Source organism: Notolepis coatsorum (assembly GCF_963971535.1).
Source record: "Notolepis coatsorum genome assembly, chromosome: 16".
Taxonomy (NCBI): domain Eukaryota; kingdom Metazoa; phylum Chordata; class Actinopteri; order Aulopiformes; family Paralepididae; genus Notolepis; species Notolepis coatsorum.
The window spans coordinates 1,835,754-1,860,849 of NC_140180.1; the positions used below are offsets into that span (position 1 = coordinate 1,835,754).

At 44.8% G+C, this 25,096-nt stretch overlaps 1 protein-coding gene across 3 annotated transcripts in view; it reads right to left on the bottom strand.

The window, feature by feature from the left end:
- LOC311242560 (caspase-3-like) overlaps nucleotides 1-24,696 on the bottom strand; it is a 40,064-nt gene extending 15,368 nt beyond the window's left edge. The window contains exons 1-5 of one of the 3 annotated variants that reach the window (XM_084331530.1): nucleotides 24,615-24,650; nucleotides 17,913-18,132; nucleotides 7,395-7,485; nucleotides 1,865-2,032; nucleotides 77-234 (exon numbers count right to left, since the gene is read on the bottom strand). In XM_084331530.1, the coding sequence (XP_084187656.1) occupies nucleotides 77-234; nucleotides 1,865-2,032; nucleotides 7,395-7,477 (409 nt within the window). In that variant the 5' untranslated portion in view covers nucleotides 7,478-7,485; nucleotides 17,913-18,132; nucleotides 24,615-24,650. Of the gene's footprint in view, nucleotides 1-76; nucleotides 235-1,864; nucleotides 2,033-7,394; nucleotides 7,486-17,912; nucleotides 18,133-24,614 lie in introns of all 3 variants that reach the window. The other 2 variants (XM_084331529.1, XM_084331531.1) reach the window with 2 other exon arrangements.
- Between the last annotated feature and the right edge of the window lie 400 nt (nucleotides 24,697-25,096).

Sequence of the window (25,096 nt, forward strand, 5' to 3'; positions counted from 1 at the left end):
GTAGTGTGTGTGTGGGTGTGTGTGTAGTGTGTGTGTGTGTGTGTGTGTAGTGTGTGTGTACTGTAATATGTGGTACCAGTGCTCCTGTGAAAGTTCTTGTTGTTGACGACGACGCAGGTTCCCAAGTTGGGATAGTCCATTTTGTATCTGTAGGGGTCAGAGGGCACCGCCTTCGAGCCTGGGCAAGGGTCCGCCTCCTCATCAGCACTACTGTCCTGCTGGTCTGGCTTCGGCCTGCACACACACACACACACACACACACACACACACACACACACACACACACACACACACACACAATGTAAGATTGTTTGTATTTTTGGTAGCAGAGCTACCCATTTGTTATCATTTAGTGATTTAGCTGAACGCTTTTATCCAAAGAGACTTACAAATCGTGAACAACAAGTCAGCAGGAAGGAAGGGCACATCTCTGGCAGCTAAGGGTCGGTAAGATTGTTTGTCAAACAGTGTTGAACTTGAGTGCTACAGACTTGAGTGCATAGTAGTAGTCGGCCCATGTCACCCCACTTCTTTTTTTTATCTACTTTTTCTCCCATTTTCTATTTTTCTCCCATCCCAATTTCGTATCGTCCAATTCTACCCTCCCCTGTCACGAACGCTGTTAGGCCATGCCTCCCACTGGCCGGCTGCAATGTGGACGAAGCCTTACATCACGTGTCCCCTCCGGTACTCGAGGAGGCAGCCGTCGCATCTTTTCACCTGCACAGCGCGATCTCTCAGCGGCGGGGGTCTGCGTTTGGAGGGCACGCCGCCCCCCGTCGCTTCCTGATTCTGCCGCGCAGGCGCACCAACCGACCTGTAGGAGTCGCTGTCCACAACGTCCGATCCCCACCCATCAGCTTCCCACCCCTAATACTGCCAATTGTATTAGTATGAACGACCAGCCAAGCTGATAGCAATGCGGAGAGCTGGGCTCGAACCCAGCGTCTCCTGCATTGGTGGCGAGCGCCTTTCCCACTACACCACCTAGCCGCCCATGTCACCCCACTTCTTAGGGACCTGCACTGGCTCCCCATTGCTGCACGAATCCGCTTCAAGGCCCTCGACCTGGCATACCGTGCGGCAAAGGGAGCCGCTCCCGCCTACCTCCGGTCAATGGTCTCTAACTACACACCCTCAAGACTCCTATGCTCTGCATCTTCTGGCCGCCTCAGACCCACTCCTATCCGAGCTCCGGGAGGGTCATCAAAGAGAACCTGCCTTCTCTAAGCCTAGTCTAACCCTAACTAACCTTACTGTCATGCACTTGTCCTAATAAACTAACCTACACTGTAGCACCCAACACTTTGATGAACATTGTTACTCAGCTGATAGAGTTGTGCCCTTCCTGATGACTTGTCGTACAGAACTCGCTTTGGAGAAATGCGTCAGCTAAATGACTACCGTAATTTTCGGACTATAAGCCGCGCCTTTTCCCCCCATTTTTCGACCCTGCGGCTTATATAGACAAACGGAGTACTACCTGCAGTGGAAAAGGAACGAAGTACCAGGTACCTAAAGCGAGTAGAGTAGGGTCGAGTCGAGTAGGTACTATGCAATGGAAAAGAGGCATAAAAGAACACAGACGATAAGTGAATACTGAAAGAATAAGACAACTCGAAGAAACCTCTCGTCGATAAAGGTAAAATCTCGACTTCTACTGCAAATCAAAGGAGCTTTTATTTTATGATTGTTTTTTGCTTGTTCAGAACTTTTGTAAACTATATTTTTTATTAAGGCGGAAACTGGTGCACCTCTGCTTTACGTGTATCTGGAATCAGCTATTTTAGAGTGTACACAGAATCGTTTGGAGGGTGAACTTCAACTGGCCCCATTGTGGTCAGCCAATAAAGCTCCATCGTACTTGTTCATGAAGAAAGCTTCGGCAACTTTGTGGTCATGGAACAGCTCCTCTTTGCCATCGACGGTCACAATCAGGTAGCATGGAAAACGAAGGCAGCAGTTTAACTTAAGACATTTGAGATGATGTAGCACTGGTAGGAAGGCCTGGCGTCTTCTTCTCACTTCAAAACTGTAGTCGGGGAAAATGAAGACACGTGAATCATTAAGGAACAACTCTTTTTTTTCTCTGTCATCAAGGAGAACCTGCCTTTTCTCAGTCCTTGCCCCACAATGGTGGAATGAACTTCCCACCCCAGTTAGGACAGCCGAAACACGTCCAATCTTTCGCCGTCGACTAAAGACGCACTTCAACCATTATCTGAAATAATAATTTAAAAAAATAAAAAAAACTCTAACCATAACTAACCTTACTGTCATGCACTTGTCCTAATATACTAACCTACACTGTAGCACTCAACACTTTGATGAACATTGTTACTCAGCTGATACAGTTGTGCCCTTCCTGATGACTTGTCGTACAGAACTTGTAAGTTGCTTTGGATAAAAGCGTCAGCTAAATGACTAAATGTAAATAGTAGTATAGACATATTAGCATAGTAGGTAGTATTATAGGCATAGTAGATAGTAGTATATACATATTAGCATAGTAGTACATTCAAGTACCTGGGGGTCCACATCTCAGAGGATCTGACATGGTCAACACACATAGACACAGTAGTAAAGAAAGCGAAGCAGCGCCTCTACCACCTGAGACAGTTAAGGAAGTTCAGAGTATCGGGGAAGATACTCCAGTCCTTCTACTCAGGAGCTGTAGAGAGCATCTTGACCGGAAACATCACTGCCTGGTATGGGAACAGCACGGCACAGGACAAGAAGGCCCTACAGAGAGTGGTGCGCTCAGCCGAGCGTACCACGGGTATTGCGCTACCTCCCCTGCAGGCTCTATACAACAAGAGGTGCAAATCCAGAGCCTGCAGGATAATGAAAGACCCCCACCACCCCAATAACAGCCAGTTCCAGCTGCTGAGGTCAGGCAGACGCCTGCGAACCCCAGCTACTAGGACGGAGAGGCTTAGGCTAAGCTTCTTCCCCCAGGCCATCAGAGCCTTGAACAATGAACATTGAGAGACACAGAAACTGAACTATCCACACACAAGCACACACAAGCACATACACGACACGCACGCTGAGCACGCTCACACACTAGCAGCCACTTTAACACTCATGCCGCACACACGCACACTTATGGCCAGAGGAAAGGCCACTTTAAATTAGTATAACATCAGGAACAGTGTATTGCACTACTAAAGCTACCTAGCATGTCCTATATGCTCTGTAAATACTATGTACAGATACCGAGATGGCACACCATGTACCTGTTTATTGCACTGTTGTTGTTATTGGATTCTATTAATATGTTGTACCACTGTATTTTTATTGGATTCTATTATATGTTGTACCACTGTATTGCACATCGTCGCGGGCAAGACCAGCCGCATTTCATTGTATACCTGTATGCCGTGACAATTAAAACTCTTGACTTGACTTGACTAGTATAGACAATGTTAGTATAATAGATAGTAGTATAGACATATTAGCATAGTAGGTAGAAGTATAGTAGAAATAGTTGTATAGACATATTAGCATGATGTGTAGTGGTATAGGTATAGTAGCATAGTACGTCACACCCTGCTAAACACTTGTCTCTACACCTGTACCGTGTAGGGGTGGGCGATATGACAATATTAAATAAATATCTGGTACAATTCATTAACGATATAAGCGGCATAAGAAAATACTTCATAATGTTTCATGCAATTAAAAAGTAAATATATATAATGATGATGATGCACACACACCTTTAGTGTTTTGTTTACCAGTAGGATGTTATAACATTGCCGATAATAAAAATTATTATTATTTTCTCACAGTAGTGTGTGTGTATTTTTGGCTAAAGTGGATAGAAAACACAGTACTGTGCAAAAGTCTTAGGCACCCAAGAGTTTATATAAATTGTCTTAGATGTTAATTTTTTTTCTGTATTAGTGTGTCTGTAGACTACTCTTAGATTTTTAGAGGGTTAAATCAAGCATTTTTAAGTGCCAAAAAATATTGTGATATAATTTAGAGGCCATATCGCCCAGCCCTTGTACGTCACAGCCTGCTAAACACCTCTGTCTCTACACCTGTACGTCACAGCCTGCTAAACACCTGTCTCTACACCTGTACGTCACAGCCTGCTAAACACCTGTCTCTACACCTGTACGTCACAGCCTGCTAAACACCTCCGTCTCTACACCTGTACGTCACAGCCTGCTAAACACCTCCGTCTCTACACCTGTACGTCACAGCCTGCTAAACACCTCTGTCTCTACACCTGTACGTCACAGCCTGCTAAACACCTGTCTCTACGCCTGTACGTCACAGCCTGCTAAACACCTGTACGTCACAGCCTGCTAAACACCTCTGTCTCTACACCTGTACGTCACAGCCTGCTAAACACCTGTCTCTACACCTGTACGTCACAGCCTGAAATAAACACCTGTCTCTACGCCTGTACGTCACAGCCTGCTAAACACCTCTGTCTCTACACCTGTACATCACAGCCTGCTATAAACACCTCTGCCTCTACACCTGTACATCACAGCCTGCTAAACACCCGTCTCTACTCCTGTACGTCACAGCCTGCTAAACACCTGTCTCTACACCTGTACATCACCCTGCTAAACACCTGTCTCTACACCTGTACGTCACAGCCTGCTAAACACCTCTGTCTCTACACCTGTACATCACAGCCTGCTAAACACAGCTGTCTCTACACCTGTACGTCACAGCCTGCTAAACACCTCTGTCTCTACACCTGTACATCACAGCCTGCTAAACACCTCTGTCTCTACACCTGTACGTCACAGCCTGCTAAACACCTCTGTCTCTACACCTGTACGTCACACAGCCTGCTAAACACCTCTGTCTCTACACCTGTACGTCACAGCCTGCTAAACACCTCTGTCTCTACACCTGTACGTCACAGCCTGCTAAACACCTCTTTCTCTACACCTGTACATCACAGCCTGCTAAACACCTGTCTCTACACCTGTACGTCACAGCCTGCTAAACACCTGTCTCTACACCTGTACGTCACAGCCTGCTAAACACCTCCGTCTCTACACCTGTACGTCACAGCCTGCTAAACACCTCCGTCTCTACACCTGTACATTAGGCTTGGGCGGTATGACGGTATTACGATATACCGGGGTATTTAGAAATACCGACGGTATTGAAAATCAATACCGTCCGTCACCGTTAAATCACAGATGCGCTTCAGCTTCTATTACAGTGAAATGGAGTTGAGTGTAGTGCACACAGAGTGTAGTGCACACACGCGCCAGCAGAGGGCGAGACCAGTCTAGTGGAGCGAGTGGGTCACAACAGTGTTCACGTTTTACGGTAATGTTGCGACAGTGCTGTGAAAATACCGTAAAGCGTTGTGACGAGAGTTGGTGTGTGTTGTTGTGGAGTGGTGCACTGGTGGAGCAAGCAAATAATCCGTCTCTTATTATATGTGAACTAAAGAGTACAAGGTTTACACAACAGCCCCCACCCGCCTTTTTATTGTATTTGTATCGTCCTGTACTATCCGCTGTCAGCTGTTTATCTCTCTCTGTGAGCTACTGAGCTTGATTAGCTAGCATTAGCTCACGCTAACTAGCGTTAGCTCTGCGGCTAATCTTAAGATTACCCTGAACTAAATCAATGACTAGGTTATAAAGCATTCGAGTAGTTTTCACTGCACATAGAAGTAGCCAAACAACGGGAGCATTTCGGACCAAAACTCATGCAATTTCGAGCCCTTAACGAATCAAATAGTCTGCCAAGGCTAGATGCTAACGCAGTAACGCTAACGGTGCGGGCTTCTGACTACCAATCTGAGAGCTGACGATGATTTGTTTACTTGGTAACACGGGTTGCCCCCCCCCCCCCCCCCCCCGCTGATGAAAATGAAAGTCATACCGTCAAATACCGTGCACCGGGGTATTATGTGATAAGGGTATAACGGTGTGAAAAAAAGGATACCGCCCAAGCCTACTGTACATCACAGCCTGCTAAACACCTCTGTCTCTACACCTGTACGTCACAGCCTGCTAAACACCTGTGTCTCTACACCTGTACGTCACAGCCTGCTAAACACCTCTGTCTCTACGCCTGTATGTCACAGCCTGCTAAACACCTCTGTCTCTACGCCTGTACGTCACAGCCTGCTAAACACCTCCGTCTCTACGCCTGTACGTCACAGCCTGCTATAAACACCTCTGTCTCTACACCTGTACGTCACAGCCTGCTAAACACCTCCGTCCAATAGGGCACAATTTTTTAACAAACCGGGACATCCACAACCAAATTAGTTTGAAAGAAAATGTGGCTATTGGGGCGCCCCAGTGGCGAACCACATAGCGCGCTCAGCCGCGACACGGCCGACCCGGGTTCGACTTCCGAACCCGTCGTTATTTGCCGAATGTCTTCCCCCCACTCTGTCTCCCATTCCTCATCTGTCTCTCCCTACTGGACTGCCCAGTAGAAATAAAGCGATAAAAAGAAAATGTGGCTATACAGTCCGTCTGTCTCACACCCATACTTTAGATTAACAATAGTATTGGAACCTGAGAGACTAGTTTAGCTGTCAGCAGCTCCATTACCCTCTTTCATGCCTCACTCACACACACACACACACACACGTGTTAAATCACGTGTTAAAGCATTAGTGAAGTGTACATACCGGTAATCGAACCTGGCTTGGATACTGGATGTACTAGTTGATGGAGATGTGCCCAAGGCCTCTTTCTCTCTGGCTGTAAATGGCTGCTTTTTTATATAACAGCTTTTATCCAAAGCGTTTTACAATTTCTGTTCCTCACATTTTACCCGTTCACTCACACATTCACACACCGACGGTGGAGGCGACCATGCGAGGTGCCAACAACCTGCTCGTCGAGAGCAATTTATTAGGGGTTAAGTATCTTGCTCAAGGACACATCGACACGCTGCCCGGGGAGGAGCGGGAATCGAACCGGGAACCTCCGGATTGCCAGACGACTGCTCTACCTCCCGAGCCACTGTCGCCCCCAGAGGTTTACTAGTCTAGTGGTTGTTGTTGTAATGTTTTTTTTTTTTTAAACTTTGACCAGTCAGCTGGTTCTTTTAGCGTTTATCGCTTTTTTTTTCTCTTTTTTTCTGGTCAAGCATGACCGACAGAAACAGGTTGAATGTGGGTATAGATCGGGGGAAAGACACTCTGAGAAAGTACGGCTAGTCCGGGAGTCGAACTCGCTACCCCAGATCCGTGACGCGCACGGTTGTCCCCGACGCCGAAATAGCGTTCGAGGTACGCGGTGAGCTACTGGAGCTCCCCTGTTGTTGTAATGTTTACTGCTCTAGTGGTTGTTGTTGTTGTAATGTTTACTACTCTAGTGGTTGTTGTTGTAATGTTTACTACTCTAGTGGTTGTTTTGTACAGAGACACATTGCTGTTTTACCTCTTGAAGATTCCGAAGGCATCCACAGCGTCTCCATGACTCCCAACAGCCACGCCGTCTCCATGACTCCCAACATCAGACATGCTGCTTCCTACAGCAGAGCAACAAGGACACAAATCAATTACTATTAAAAGTAGAAATACTCTGATATAATATAATTCTGGTAAAAGTACAAAACCCCTGATATTTGAGTGGAAACAGCAAACAGAAATGCAGAAAGTACCATACTCTTCTCTCCATTCCAATATCTGCTTTGGGAAGAGCGTTTTAAGACTCTTTCTGTTGGTTAGTTTGGGTTTATTTACAATTTCTCTTTACCGCCATGTTTTGTGGTTATATATTTGTGTTGCTTGTAGCCACAGAGTGGACATGGACATCAACCCAGCTAGCAGTGAGTCTGCGTGGGGAATACTGAGGGCAGCTGAGCTACTTTCACGTTGTCAGGTGAAACATATGATGGTGCCTTCAAGTCATGTCAGAAATATCGGAAATATCACCTCAGTCAGCGCACATGAACAACCCAACAAAGTGGGAAAGTGAAACTTTTTTTTATACAACAGAGGTAGGTCTGACCACCACGCATTGTGATTGGCCGAGAGCGTTCTAAACCGTGAGTATATTCACGATACACTCACGGTTAAATCACCATGAATATACCACTGCGCTGGCTTTAGTTAAATCACCATGAATATACCACTGCGCTGGCTTTAGTTAAATCACCATGAATCTACCACTGCGCTGGCTTTAGTTAAATCACCATGAATATACCACTGCGCTGGCTTTAGTTAAATCACCATGAATATACCACTGCGCTGGCTTTAGTTAAATCACCATGAATATACCACTGCGCTGGCTTTAGTTAAATCACCATGAATATACCACTGCGCTGGCTTTAGTTAAATCACCATGAATATACCACTGCGCTGGCTTTAGTTAAATCACCATGAATATACCACTGCGCTGGCTTTAGTTAAATCACCATGAATATACCACTGCGCTGGCTTTAGTTAAATCACCATGAATATACCACTGCGCTGGCTTTAGTTAAATCACCATGAATATACCACTGCGCTGGCTTTAGTTAAATCACCATGAATATACCACTGCGCTGGCTTTAGTTAAATCACCATGAATCTACCACTGCGCTGGCTTTAGTTAAATCACCATGAATCTACCACTGCGTTGGTTTTAGTTAAATCACCATGAATATACCACTGCGCTGGCTTTAGTTAAATCACCATGAATATACCACTGCGCTGGTTTTAGTTAAATCACCATGAATATACCACTGCGCTGGCTTTAGTTAAATCACCAGGAATATACCACTGCGCTGGCTTTAGTTAAATCACCATGAATATACCACTGCGCTGGCTTTAGTTAAATCACCATGAATATACCACTGCGCTGGCTTTAGTTAAATCACCATGAATATACCACTGCGCTGGCTTTAGTTAAATCACCATGAATATACCACTGCGCTGGCTTTAGTTAAATCACCATGAATATACCACTGCGCTGGCTTTAGTTAAATCACCATGAATATACCACTGCGCTGGCTTTAGTTAAATCACCATGAATATACCACTGCGCTGGCTTTAGTTAAATCACCATGAATATACCACTGCGCTGGCTTTAGTTAAATCACCATGAATATACCACTGCGCTGGCTTTAGTTAAATCACCATGAATATACCACTGCGCTGGCTTTAGTTAAATCACCATGAATATACCACTGCGCTGGTTTTAGTTAAATCACCATGAATATACCACTGCGCTGGCTTTAGTTAAATCACCATGAATATACCACTGCGCTGGCTTTAGTTAAATCACCATGAATATACCACTGCGCTGGTTTTAGTTAAATCACCATGAATATACCACTGTGCTGGCTTTAGTTAAATCACCATGAATATACCACTGCGCTGGCTTTAGAATGTTGTAGAAAGTTTCAACTGCCATTCATCAAACGGAAACTGTCAACATGACCTACTCCGCGGACAACGTTACGTTTGATTTAACGTACCCGTTAACTATAAACGAGTGGATAGATATAGGAGTCTAATGCAGGCGAAAGTCGGAAAAAGTCATCAGCACCTCGGACAATTCCGGGAGTCGGGCCAGTTCAATGCCCAGGCCGTCCACTTGGTGGTGTTGAAGGATTAATTGCGGCTTTTCTCCAGCGCGACCAGCTCGTCTTTCGTTGGATTGGCAATTGGCACGTCTACTAACTAGGGCTGACCCCTATAAGTTGATTAGTCAACTAATCGGTCGAAAGGAGCCGTAGTCGACTGCCAACCTCTTAGTCGAATATATATATAAAAAAAAAATGTATCATTCTTTCCAAAAGAAAAGAGGCCTAGAAGCGTGGCTAACGATAATGGCACGCATACCAGAGGCTAACTGCCTACGAAAACAGGCACAGAGGCACTGAAAGAGGATTTCACCCGTCTAATGAACACACTAGACTAGACAAATATCAAGATGTATCCATCAGTGGACCAATTGCATGCTTTTGCAGAGGACATGAAGCCTTCAGTCGACTCCTTCAGACATTAAGCACCCCCCACAGCCCAAATGGAATGATAAAACTTTTTTTTTGTCGACCAATAGTCGACTAACGGCAAATTTTGGCCAATCATAGTCGACCATCCAAATCCTTAGTCGGGGACAGCCCTACTACTAACCAGTTGGTCATGGGACGGGGTTGCACGCCGTTCAACCAGGTCTGTGAGCACGTGCACACAGGGAACAAAATAAGTACCCGCCAACCGCCAATGGCGGGCAGATTTAAGGTTTGGCGAGTAACAATGAGAGGTCTGCCCGCCACCTGGCGTGTAACAAAATAGTTCATATCGATACTCTTATTTTGAAAATCCTGTGTACGGCCTCATTTCCGCCCCAAGCGCAGCTCCAGTTATAATATCTATGGCTCCGGCAGCTAACAACGTTCGGTTCATATCGATACTCTTATTTTGAAAATCCCCACGGGCCGTGGCAACTCGGCAAGTCATATCCGCCCAGTCCGTGCTGTCTGCATTAAGCAGAGCAGGGCTACACAGCAGTGCGCCTATTTTGCAACCCGAAATAAGTCTGTGGTGGTTTTTTCTCTCACAACGGGTCAAATGCATCTAACATGCTTTGCATCGTCGCCATTCCTTTATGCCCACATCGCCCGAAATTAACGTTACTGATCAGAGGCAGAGCCATAGAGAACAGCAGAAAGTGGGGACTGAGGAAAGGGAAATGGGGGGGGGGGGGGGGCACTCTCCCTTTCTCTGTGTGTGCGTGCGTTTGGAAAGACGATGAAGTCAGGATTCAGGACAGGAGTATATTATAGTAAACTGAGGATTACTGAGGATGGACAGATAATGTTGATATTCAAATATAAAAAAGTTTCGAGAGGAGTGGAAGTTTGAAGACAGACTAGACAGGGCTGTACACTGCGATGATCTCGTCGCGAATTGCCCCTTTAATTGGCCGTTGCGATTGGTAAATATTATCTGGGGGCGGGCTTGCGAGTAGTGCTTTCAAGCCTTGCATTTGCATTTCACTCCTAAATTATCCAAGGCGTGTGATGACGCGATGCCGTCACTCACGCGAGCTGAGCAGTGAGCACTCAGCAGGTATGATCAGCGGGAACAATCGACTGAGCACTCACTCTGATAGACTGGCTGACTGTCTGATTTAGCTATGAAGAAAAGTAACGTTAGTATTGCTTCATATTTTCGACGCGTTAACTGAACTCAGACACACTGAGAGAGCTGCGGCGTCTGCTGCTCCTCCTCCCTCGCGCACCCGTGGCTGTTGTAAACACTAGTCTCTAGTGGGACTGGGACCTCGGTGAGCCTGCCAGCCGGCTAGCTACTGATAGCTATCAACAAATGCTCCAGTAAGTCTAGTAGTGCATGATAGCTCGCGTTAGCTTACTGTTCAAAACGAAACGTCCCATTAAACTAAATAGTTCAGATAGCTCCTGATATCAATGTCTAGTTATAACACTGAGTCGATGCGTATTCGAGCTGAGGGCACGCTGAATATAGTCAATAGGGTCCAGCTGCAGCGCCGGAGAATCCTGGCCGTAGCTGGAGGCTACAGTATAGGGTCCAGCTGCAGCTCCGGGGAATCCTGGCCGTAGCTGGAGGCTACTCGAGTACACACAGACAGTGGAGCTGGTTGCATATAGCGAGCATTTAGACTTGTTGCGTGGTGGCGATGTCTCGCAGATAATACAACTACAAGTATGATTATATAATATATATATTTTATTAAAAAAAAATTATATAAAATCATTTTTTTTTTTTTTAAATCAAAAACAATCGATATAAATAATGGTAAAATTGTTATTTAAAAATTTGCCCCTAAAAAATATTTTTTGCCCCTAAATTTCTCATTTAGGGGCAAGTGTGCCCCTAGTGAAAAAGCTTAGCGTACAGCCCTGCTAGACTACAATATGATGCGGGGGTTGTGAGTTGAAACAGTGTGTGTGTGTGTGTGTGTGTGTCCCGACCCCACTTCTATGTTTCAATAAATTATTTGCATTTAAAACTATTAACGCTGACTCATTCCTTCAGTCCACTAAAAATTATGCTAATATTCCTTATGTTGTTTATGATATTAATTGAAAATAGCATATGAGAGTATTATATAGTAATAATAACACATGGCGGATATACTAAAAAGCTATTTATAATTTTTGGCTGGTAAAAAATCTGCCTGGCTGGTAGTTTTTTTAATCTACCAGTCAAATGGCTGGTAAGTCAAAAAGTTAATTTTGTTCCCTGCGTGCACACAAGAATGCACTGCACTCGACTCATGCGCCAACAGCTCAGGTCGTCAGGTGTCAGGTGTTCAAATACGCCCTCAGATACGCTCACACACAACTTGTTAATTAAATGTGTTACATTCCATTCCTAGAGGCAATTAGGCATAGTCTTTATTCTGTGCGCACGCGAGGGAACATTTATGCGCATGCGCGCGCACGCAATGTCATTGAAACAGTGCAACCAGGTATGAAATCACCAACCACTGCTAATAATGCTGTTTTTATGAATACCATTTGTAGCGGCTATCTTGATGTTCTGATAGACGCTCGGTTGGGTGCGGGGATTCCTCGTCTTTGACGCGCAATTAGAAAAAACACAATGTCGAGTCCGTGTCACCTGCCGTTGGGTGAAGTTCCCATTTAATTGAAGTATTCAACTTAATACATGTGATGAGCCAAACAATAATTTCTGCATAATGCTGTTAATAATACTGAAAACGAGCGAGGGTACGTGCGTGTGTTCGTGCGGTAAAAACCGTGAGATCTCTCCGTCACCCATACCTAGATACCTTGATTGACATAGCATACACCTGTGCCTTTATTCAAAACCTATGCGCTCCGTGTTGCCACCCAGTGATGAACTTAACAAACTACATTCTAAGCACAAAAACCATCAAATAGCTCCTACACACCGGCCCCAAATGTGAAGGTGGAAAACAATTACATTAAAGAAGAAAAAAGGAGCTATAACAAGTGTTCTTGGTTCTTCTGAGCCAGAGGTTACCAGCACGTAACTCAACGTTGGGTCGTGACCTTTACCGCCAGACCTTCCACTGCTTCTTGAAGCAGAAAGAGCTTGGATATGGGCCGCTCCAACTGCCCTGTCTTGGTCTTCAACCGTACTGCCCGTACAAGCCCTTTGCCCATCGCTGTGAGAATGTCTGGGGTATGGGGTCATCCCAAGACATGTTCCTTCGACACATTTCTTGCAACAACAGTTTTGGTAGCAAGGTGAATGGTGACGAGAACCCCAACTGGTCACTGGGACTGACGATTGGAAAAATTCCACGTCTGGTGTGTGCTCGCTTTTCCACTCTGTCTTTCCTTCTTTGGGTGGCACACCCAGTGATGAGGGCGATACCACACACTGCCATTTTTGTAGTCCGGCTGGACTTGAGGCACAATTTCTCCGTAGCCACTGTCAATCACATGAGTAAGAAAATCTGTGTACTCATTTTGGTAGTCCTTATTCCATTCACATTTTATTTTCGGACTCTGAAGGTGCTGTTCCACAATGCACCTGTTGTTTGGCATGGTGATGTCATCCATTTTAAAAGGCAAGTCCATGCAATAATGTCCTTCCTGCATGCAAATAGACTTCTCCAAGATCTCCATAAAACTTGGGCCCTCTCTTGACATCTCCTGCTGCTCCTCCAGTGACTTCTCGTTGAACTCTTGGTTGTACTGAGAGACCAACAGCTCCTCCAGTTTGACAATGGATGTCCTATTGGCATATATGGTCGAGCAGCTTCTCTGACAACCATTATTACCCCTCAAAGGACCGTTGACGACCCACCCCAATAGGGTCTTCACGGCATAAGGTCCATCACCTTGGCTGTTGATAATTTCCCAGGGTTCCATGAGTTTTGATGCATTAGCTCCAATCAAAAGTTCAACATTGGCGTCCAATTCTGGGATCCTGATACCATTCAGATATTCCCATTTTTCAATATCTCGCTGAGTAGGGATGTTACTCTTTGAAACAGGGATTGTTTCATGTGTGAACGTTTCTGGGAGCTCCATAAAGTGGTTATTATCCAACTTGGACACTTCCAGTCCTGTAAGGATTTGGCTTTCAATGACCTTTTCTTGACCCATAGTGCGCATAAGAATGTTGGTCTTTGTACCCTGTAGATTCAGCTTCTTCATAAGATGGTTGGTACAGAAGGTTGCTGTACTTCCTGGGTCTAAGAAGGCGTAGGTCTGCAGCACTCCATTTCCTTTCTTGGATCTCAACTGTACTGGAACAATGGAAAGGGTACAGTCGTGGTCTCCGGCCCCAGTACAACCACATGCCTGAAGAGACACAAGTGCACTACCGACTGGTGTTTCTTGTGACTTGGTCAATTTGTCGTTGTTGTGGACATGCAGAATAGTCGGGTGTTTAAGATTGCATTCATCACAGGTCAGACGACTTCTGCATTCCTTACTCATGTGGCCAGACTTCAAGCATCCAAAACAAATTCCTTTTCCTCTCAGAAAATCAATTTTCTCCCTTTGAGAAATCGTATTCAGTTTAAAACACTTAGAAAATGGATGTGACTCTTCACAATAGAGGCAGGCCTCTGAGGACAACTCCTTAGTTACGGTAGGCTGCTTTGGCATCATGTGCACTGTGGGCAGAGTTTCAGCTTGGTTGGTTGCGATGGTTATTGCAAAACCGCTTCCTTTAATGCTGCTCCTGGGTAGCGGCGCGCTCTTATCTACAGGCTTTAATGTGATGCTTGGTCGTGCATCTGAAATGTCACCAAAAATGGGATGAGACAATATTTTGACTTGTTTCTCCAAAAAGTTTACCATCTCTGGGAAGGTGGCCCTGTAGCCTTGCCGTTCTTGTATCTCACAAGCTGTAGACCTCCATCTTTCCCGCAGCTTGTATGGCCATTTCATCATAACATTCCTCATGTTTGATGGAACGTTCATCTCCTCCATGTACTGTATCTCTGTTATAGCGTTGCAGCACCCTCTTAGGAACAGCGTGAACTCCTGCAGCACCTCTACATCCTCTGCTTTAACAACAGGCCAGCGAAAGGCTTTTTCCATGTAGGCTGTTGCTATCCTGTGCTCATTACCAAAGTGTTCTTTCAAAAGACCTTTTGCTCTTTGATATCCTTGTTGTGGTGGCATGTGTAAGCAGCTTCGCACCAGCTCTCTGGGCTTCCCCCTGGTGTACTGCTCCAGAAAATACAAACAGTCTTGATTAGGGATGCCCCGATCGATCGGCCACCGATCGTTATCGGCCGATACTCAGTATAAATATGCAATCTGTGAATTCCGATAATGAGTCATATTCGCTGATAGCGGAAACCGATCAAGCAGCTCTCACTCGCTGTCTGTCTCAGACACACACGACCTGCAAACTGCCGCTGCTCCTCCTCCCTAGCCCCGCCCGCCCCCGTGTAGAGTTTGTAAACAAAGAGGTGCGGCTCCTCTGCTCGAGTCTGTAGTGCATTCGACCTGCGCTAACGTTAGCTACCTAGCTATCGTTACTGTTTAAACAAAATTACCCAGTCAACTATTCACGTTTAGTAGGCATTGTCTAACGGTATTTAGCCGGCTAGCTACCGATAGCTCCTGATATCAACAAATGATCCAGAAAGTCTAGTAGTTCATGTTCATACCTCAGTTAGCTTGCGTTAGCTTGCGTTAGCTGACGTTAGTTTACTGTTCAAAACGAAATGTCCCATTGAACTAAAGTTCTGTCTTAACGTCATCTAGCCGGCTAGCAGTAGCTACAGATAGCTCTTGATATCAATTGTATGGTGACTATCCAAACATTCTGCAGTCACCGAGAGACTAACACGGGGAAATAATGGTACCTGCCAGACGCGCCGCTCGCCACATAACCACGGATCCAGGATACTGTGTTTGGTTAGTTTATTGTAGTTAAAAACAGTTCATATAGTATCAAAAAATAGAATGAGTCACGGTTTGATTCATCATAGTGTAGCGTTCGTGCGGTCAGCAAAGTGTGACTTCCCCGTTCACCCCCTCATTGTTACTGTTCCCGAAACCCGCAGGTGAACAGCTGACTTTACTACTACGACACCACGTGACCCATTTGTGAATGACGTGATCAATGACGTGACCCTAACAACCCGAATTGTGTATACCTGTCACCAACATCAATGTCTTATAACATTGATTTAATGCGTATTCGAGCTGAGGGCTTGCTGAATGTGAAATGACCAAAGCACTTAACGTTACCAATGGGGTCCCGCTGCAGCGCCGGAGAATCCTTTTTGGAGCTGGAGGCTACTAGAGTACACACAGACAGTGGAGCTGTTTGCAGATAGTGAGCATTTTGACTTGTTGCGTGGTGGCGATGTCTCGCAGATAATACAAGTACAAGTCTAATTATATAATATATATATTTTATAAAAAATTAAAAAAAACTTTATATAAAATAATTTTTAATTTCTTTTTAATCAAAAACAATCGGATCGGTATCGGCCAATATGGCTCACGACGATCGGTGATCGGTATCGGTGGCAAAAAACGTGATCGGGGCATCCCTAGTCTTGATAACTGCATGTTACCTCTTCAACACAATGTTCAAATGTCCTAACAAAGGAAATGAAGTGCAATGGATCACCATCAAATATGGTTATATCTCTTTTTGGTAAAGTAGATAACATTTGCTGTTGAATGAGCAATGTGGTGAGTTCATTCTGCCTTTGCATGATTCCACAAATGGCATCCTGGTCCACTGTATTCTGCACTGCAGCGTTCTGTGTAGGCTGTCGTTCCTGTGCAGCTACTGACCTACGAGGTGCAGCAGTGGAGGCTGTGAAAGCGTTTTGAGACTGATGCTTTAGAGTAGTGGTGAGAGACGTCCCAGTGTTTGGTTGCCACTGTGGCATGAGAGTAGTATCCTTTGCTTGTGGAATTCCATGATGTTGTACTTTCTCCTGAAAGTGTGTGTGCATATTCACCTTTGGTCGCACATCATATGTGGAAAAGATAGGTGGCGCTCTTGAGCCTTGATCCGAAATCAGGGTGTTCTCCTTCGGCACAAATGCAGTTGCCTGTAGGTTGAATTGAGGTCTCAGCTCTTTAATAGATTTGCTCAGGTAGGAATTCATTCCATCTGAAAGGGCCTTTCCTCCAACAGCACTGCCTTCCAGCACAGAAAGTCTTGCAGTAACAACAGCCATTTGTGTATCAAGCTCCAGTTGCTCCTTAACTTTTCTGAGTTTCTCTTGTTCCTGTCTGAGTTTCTCCTCTTGTGCCTCTATTTCATGTTTCCTTTGCAGAGCAGCGGTTTGCTCCATTAAAGCCGCTTTCTCTGCCATGGCATTTAAACGTGCAGATGCAGTACTAGAACCTGATGCTCTACTGGCATTGCTTCTTCTGCTTGACCTTTTACTAGACACATTAGACGCACTGTCTCCAGCTTTAATTTCCTCATGCAAATCAGATTTAATTTTTTCCAATTCAGCATTATCATCATTGACCTGAAAAATCCCATTTTCGCTCAACCATGTTGATACTTCATTTACAAATGTATCATTTGTTTCCTTTGTTGCATAAAACCATTCGTCCTGCTTTCTCTGCGTATCCTCAGTTGTAGGATACTCAGTCATCAATGTATTATGTGCCTCAGAGGCAACTTGACATAGAGCTTTGAACTGTTTTAGATTTTGGTGCACAAGATTTACATTGTCATTGGAAACTAGAAGAGTGATGATTTCCCTTTTCAATTTCCTTGCTTGTGTACAATATGCATCTCTGTCCGTTTGGAGCCTTTCAATCAAAATTGATAATCCCTTTAAAGAAGGCTTTCTTATTCTTGGCTCACAAACATTTTGCCCTTGGCTGGGCTCCACAATATCATGACGTAAACTCATTTTTGATAATACGTACTGTTCCTTTAAGAGACTGGAGTCTCTCTCGTGAAAAAAAGTCAATACAATAACAACAAAACTTTCAATGCTGCTGCTCCATTAGCAAGCAACCCAGTGCGATACACTAACCAGTCCTCCTTTGGTGTGCTATCTCGGGATGATGATCTTTATCCAGATTCCAGAAGCAGCATTCCAAGCCAGGTTCCAAAATCCTCCATTTGTCCAAGTAAGATCGGGTTTTTACTTGTGTAGCGGCTATCTTGATGTTCTGATAGACGCTCGGTTGGGTGCGGGGATTCCTCGTCTTTGACGCGCAATTAGAAAAAACACAATGTCGAGTCCGTGTCACCTGCCGTTGGGTGAAGTAAAAGTTCCCATTTAATTGAAGTATTCAACTTAATACATGTGATGAGCCAAACAATAATTTCTGCATAATGCTGTTAATAATACTGAAAACGAGCGAGGGTACGTGCGTGTGTTCGTGCGGTAAAAACCGTGAGATCTCTCCGTCACCCATACCTAGATACCTTGATTGACATAGCATACACCTGTGCCTTTATTCAAAACCTATGCGCTCCGTGCTGCCACCCAGTGCTCCGTGCTGCCACCCAGTGATTGATTGATTGATTGATTGAAAAGTTTATTAACAGATTGCAGAATGGGTACAGTACAGTACAGCTCAATACATACAATTGCTAAGAGGATGCAGACCTGAGAAAGACTTTCGTCTTGTTTCCATCAGGGTCCCCCATTTTCAATTCATCATATGACACACATGACATACAGATAGACAGTACTGCTACATCTATACATTTATGACATACCAGATTTTCAAATACAGTACTGTTTGTGATACTAAAAAAATCCAGAAGAAGAGTATATACATTTGACATAGAAACTGTGCATTGGGGGAGGTTGGGTAGGTGGGGTGGGGCTGTACATTGGAGGTGGGGGGGGGGGGTTGGGTAGGGGGGGGGGGGGCAGGCATGCGTTGTTCATGGCACGGGGTACCACTCAGTGGTACCTCACTGAGTATTAAAGATTTGAGCAGAAGCGCGTGCACGCACATGCACGCGCTCGCGAGAACGCGCTGCGCTCGGCTCGGTTCGTGTTTACCTGCCGAGTCCCGGGCCCCGGCGCTACCTCGCATTATCATAACAATAGCCGCTATAGGCTGGTGTCTTCAACCAGTCTGGGACTCTTTGTGATGTAAATATATGGAACGTCCCAAGTTGCCGCTGCCCACAGAGTGCACCGCCGTCCAAAGGTGAACGACGGCGAACGAAGGGCCAAATCAAAACAGCCGTCAATTCCGAATTGACAACTGTTTTGATTCAACCCCCCACCCACCACCACTCACCCCCGGACAACAACACACTCTGCAAACAGCAGCAACCCGGGACATTCCATATCTACATCACAAACTTCGGGACTGAGTAGATAATTAATTAATCTTCTCTTTATTTTTATTATTTATATTAAAACTGAATCAAACCATAAACAAGGTTGCCTGTTGGGATGTTAGATCCTAATGTGAAAAACTGATTTTATATGTCTGCACTTTATGTGCTCATTTTATGCCTGTCTTAATTCTGTTGTGAAGCACTTTGAGCTGCAGTTTCTGTATGAAAGGCTATACAAACAAAGTGTATTATTGTGCGCGAGGGAACATATGCGCATGCGCGCGGGGCCGCGCGTGCGTGTGCGCGCGCGCGCGTGCGCGCGGCGTCATTATCCTGCGTGGCGGCTCAGCCCATAATAACAACGCAACACTGGGGGGGGGACACTGTACATTGGAATACTGACATACATTTGACATGGAAACTGTACATTGGAGGAGGTTGGGTAGGTGGGGTGGGGTTGGGTGGGGCTGTACATTGGAATACTGACAAAGCCATGCTTGGTCTTTATTGTACAACTGGGTTAGGACATTTGTAGGGGCCAGTTTTGAATTGCAGTCTCCCGTAGGTGTTCTTTGAGAGTGTTTTTGAAGGTGGGTAGTGATTTACATTCCTTTACAGCTTTGGGTAGGGCGTTCCACATTGTTGTGGCATAATTGCGAAACGTGTTTAGTCCCTTGTTTGAGCCGAATCTGGGTTTTACATGATTTGTGGAGCTCCCTCTGGTGTTGTGATCGTGGTATTCACTGACCTTTGGGAAGTATTTTGACATGTACATGGGTACCTTGGTCGCGTAGTGTATCTTGTAGACCAGGCCCATTGCAAGTTGCTGTACTCTGTTGTCTACTCTAAGCCATCCTAGGTTGGCAAAGTGGGCAGGGGTGATGTGGGTTCTAGGAGTAAGGTCAAGCAGTAGTCTGACTAGTTTGTTTTGAGATGTTTGTAATTTGGTTTTTAGTGCCTTTGAGGTGCTTTGGTACCATGAGGTGCAAGCATAGTCGTAGTACCCTTGAATGAGTGCTCCTGCCAGAGTCTTCAGGGTATTCTTGTTTACCAGGGAGGAGATCCGGTACAAGAATCGAGTTCGTTGATTGACTTTTTTTATTACATTGGATGCCATTTTGTCACAGGAAAGATTAGCCTCTAGGATGGAACCCAGGTAGGTAATTTCATCTTTCCTTGTGACAATATTGTCACCCACTGTAACTGAGAAGCCGTCTGTTTTGCTGAGTTTGTTATTTGAACCGAAGAGAATGGACTCTGTTTTGCCCATGTGTAATGATAGTTTGTTGTCGGCGAGCCATATGCAGATTTTGCCTAGTTCCGAGCTGAGGGTTTTTTCAACCTGTAACTTGTTCTTGTCAGAGACCAGCAGGGCTGAGTCGTCCGCAAACAGGAACAAGTTGCAGTCACAAGCTGACGACATGTCATTTGCATAAATTAGGAACAGTAGTGGTCCTAGTATGCTTCCTTGTGGAACACCACAGTTCACTGTGAGGGGGGGGGATAGGGTACCGTTTACCTCCACCATCTGTTCTCTCCCCTCCAGGTAGGATTGTATCCAGCTCACTGATAGACTATCAAAACCAATTGCTTTTAGCTTGTCAATCAGAATGGAGTGATTGACAGTGTCGAAGGCCTTTTGTAGGTCTAGCATGACCATGCCGCAGTATTTGCCCGCGTCCACCTCTTGCTTGATGTGGTCGTTCAAATAGAGAAGGCATGTGTCAGTGGAGTGGGATGTTCTGAAGCCAGATTGGAATTCGTAGATTAGATTTTTATCCGTAAGGTACTTTTCGACCTGTTCGTATACTATTTTTTCCATGACTTTCGAGATGGATGTAAGGATAGAAACAGGGCGGTAGTTGCCTGGGTCTAATTTGCTGCCCTTTTTGTGCAGGGGTGTTACTCTCGCTATTTTGAAGTCCTTGGGGACGTGTCCCTGTTTTATGGAGAGGTTTATTATGTGTGTGATGACTGGGGTGATGGCGGCTGCTGAGTCTCTGAGGAATTTGGAGGGGATGTTGTCATGGCCAGTGGCCTTGTTCGGTTGGAGGGCGCTCAGTTTATTGAGTACCTCATCTGTTGTTACCATTTCCAGTTTGAAATCGTCTTTGTGGACGCCTAGGTTCTTGTAGTATGCTACTATGTGTTCTACCCCATACTGCCCTGAGTGGGAGGGTAGTTTGTTTACCAGTGTTGTGGCTATGTTTGTGAAGAAAGTGTTTAAGTAATTGGCTACATCCAGTTTGTCTGTGATGAGCGTGTTGTCCGTCTTTATGTTTATGTTTGAGAACCTGGTTTTAAGTTTTTTACTGCAGCCTAGTTGATTATTGAGTAATTTCCAAAGTTCACGTGGTTTATTTTTGTTTCTCAGTTTTGTCATTGATGAAATTTTTTTTTGCAGTTTTTCTCATGGAGTTTACGTCATTTCTTAGTCTGTTTCTTTCTAGTTTGAGTTCAGTCACGTGGGCTTGGAGTTCACTGCTCGTGCTTTTGGTAAGCTTTGACTGACTTTTATGAAATTCAGAGCATTTTTTGTCTCTGGCTTTCATAGCGGTCAGTATTTCAGTGTGCATCCACGGCTCAGCGCGATTTTTTACCCTGGTGGTTCTTAGGGGGGCCATGTTGTTTAGTATTGTTGAGAATTTGGTTTTGAAGCCAAGCCAGGTTTCTTCAACCAGTGTACCATTGAGTTCATCTGACCAGTCCAGGCTCTTCAGTTCAAGGTTAAAGGCCTCGCTAGAGTACGTTTTGAGGTCTCTAGATGTGACCATTTTGTGACAGCCAGCCTTTTGCTTTGGCTTTTTGCGGGAACAGAATATCATATAATGATCACTTAACCCGCATGCTATCACCCCTTTATTGGAGATCATGGACTTGTCGGAGGTCAGGATGAGGTCAATGGTAGTCTGGGTTGATTCACACACCCTTGTGGGTTGGGTGATTAGCTGGCTGAAACCGTGCAGATCAGAAAATCTACTGAAGGCCTTGAAGACGGGTGCTGCTTTACGTAGCATATCCGTGTTCCAGTCCCCAATAAGGATTTTTTCTACGCCCTCCACCCCAGTTAAGCACCCATCAAGTGTGTCATAAAAGCCACTCTGTTCTGGTGGTCTATAGATTGTGCCTATTAGTACTGATTTTGCCCTTTCAAATAAGATTTCAATCCATACAGTTTCAATCTCGTCATGGTTAAGGTCAGTACGGTTGCTGAATTTGGTATCTTTGTGTATATACACACAGACACCACCTCCACACTGGTTCCTATCCCTCCTGATGATTGAATAGTCCTCGATTTCTATCTCTGGATCCTGAACAGATGAGTCAAGTTTTGTTTCTGTGAAACATAATATATTAGCCTTACCGTTTAAAAACAAATGTCTGATTTCAGCCAATTTCGGTTTCAAGCTGTTAATGTTTAAGTGAAATATGTGAAGTCCATTTGAGTTTGTTATTTCATTAATGTCGTCAAGTTCAAATTGTTTTTCCACTGTGGTGTGTGGTTGATCTTGTGGCGGTAGGTGGTGAGGGGGGGATGGGGTCCTGTGTTCATTGATGTTAGGAGGGGGGGTGGGGATGATCCTTTGTCCTCTGCTGGTGTCTGTATTGCTCGGTGTGAAAGCCCGCGACGTGGGGGGGGGCTGGTCGCTTTCCACAGATGTGTCTGGAAGTCCTCCATTGTGGGGGAGGGATGAACTTAACAAACTACATTCTAAGCACAAAAACCATCAAATAGCTCCTACACCATTAGATGTAGGCCCGTCCTCTATATCTATCCACTCGTTTATAGTTAACGGGTACGTTAAATTAGACTAATATGTCATTTGTTGGTGTTGCCTAGCTTGTTGATAGCCTACTCCATTTAAAATTCCATAGCAACGAGACATCTTTAGGAACAATTTTTTCTACACCAAGTTCACTGAAATCAATATAAAAGACCCCAGAATTGTCTGTATTATTCATCCTATATTTTCCCCCGACGCAACCTGTTGTATAAAAGCAATAATACACTCGGAAGCCAGTGGTATGTCGTGAATATTTACGGCTGTGATGCCTACGCCACTGGAGCTTCACCCTCATGGCTGAGGGCGCGTGACAGTCGTGGCAATATGCACGACATACCACTGTCTTCCGAGTGTATTATTGCTTAAATATAACACCCGAAGTTGGGAGTGTGCTGATACACACTAATTGATATATTTTATACCTAGTTTAATCACCTCAAAACTCTTACTGTAAATAATATATTTTATATTACTACTACTACTTATTGTTACCATTCTTATATGCATTTGTTTCTTAATTGTGCACTGTCGACTGTCGAGTCTGAGCTCGAAACACAAACATTTCATTTCACTGCAATGCCCCTGTATCGTTGTGTGTTTGACAAATAAAATAACTTGAACTGTACATTGGATAAATGTATATGAATGAATGAATGAAAACTTTATTTAACAGATTGCAGAATGGGTACAATACAGTACGGCTCAATACATACAATTGTTAAGGGGATGCAGACCTGAGAAAGACGTTTGTCTTGTTTCCATCAGGGTCCCCCATTTTCAATTCATATAGACATTTATGACATACACAACATACATGACATTTATGGCATAGGGACATATAGGTATTTAGTACTGATACATTTGTGACATAGGCGGTATTCAAATATACAGTACTGTTACCCCTAGATCCTGACAGAGTATATACATATGATGGGGAGGGGACTGTACATTAGGAGGGGGTGGGTGGGTGGGAGGGAAATATACATACGGCGGGGAGGGAATATATACATGCGGTGGGGAGGAGACTGTCTATTAGGAGGTGGTGGGGGTTTTGGGCATTTATGGTGGCCAGTTTCGAATTGCAGCCTCCCGTAGGTGCTCTTTAAGGGCGGTTTTGAATGTGGGCAGTAATATTACTATTACAGTGCTGTACTTGTGCTGTGTATAATGAAGGGTGGAAAGAAAAAAGATGGAAAATGTACAATGTTTACAACCGAAATGTTCAACCAATTCTCTTCCTGTAATAAAGAAAGTAAAAAATACTTTTTTTTTTTTTTTTAAACCACAACACTCCCGAGTGCTTGTCTGCACTTGTACCGTCAGCAAGAGGAATTCCAGGACGTTTATTGCGAATTATTGTCATTCTGATGATGAGTGACTTTATTGTAAGTCTGTGTTTATCAAAAACTGTAATTCTTCAAATTCCGATGACTGACTTTATTGTCGTTTGTGTTTGTCAGAGAGCTGAACACCAATAATAACTTGAAAGTGAAACTCTTCGACCAGTCGTTGCCGACACGAATCACCACAGATCATAAGACACGTTGTCCCAATATGTACGTTATTATATCAACACAATAATACACCCGTCAACTGTCGTGCTGCGACAAAGCACAATAACATTTAGCATGAAATAAAGTTACCGTTTTCAGTTGAGGTCTGCGGGCGAAGAAGGCTCAGAAGAATCTGATCATCCAGCGAGGAGGACATGCAGAGTTCTTAGGAGTAACTTTCAGCCAATCAGGAGGCGCGCCGCGCGTGTGGGCGGGACAAGTGAGGAATGCGCTGCCTCTAGGAATGCGCTGCCGTCGGCTTCTTTTCTCAGCTTTTTTGTGCGGACGAAAGTTGAAACTTTCTGAACTTTCAGAGCGATGCGCTGGGCTCATTTTCAGACAACCAATCACAGCCATTCACCAAGTATGGTCTTGTCAATAATCCAATGTACAGTGTTGTTTGTACAGTTGTACAGTGTCCCCCACCCACCCCTCCTACCCAACCCCCCCCCCCCCACTCCTACCCAACCCCCCCCCCCCACCCCTCCTACCCAACCCCCCCAGTTTTCATTCATTCATTCATCTACCACTCTGTTTGTAACCTGACACCGGAGCTGCCTGCCTGTCTGGCT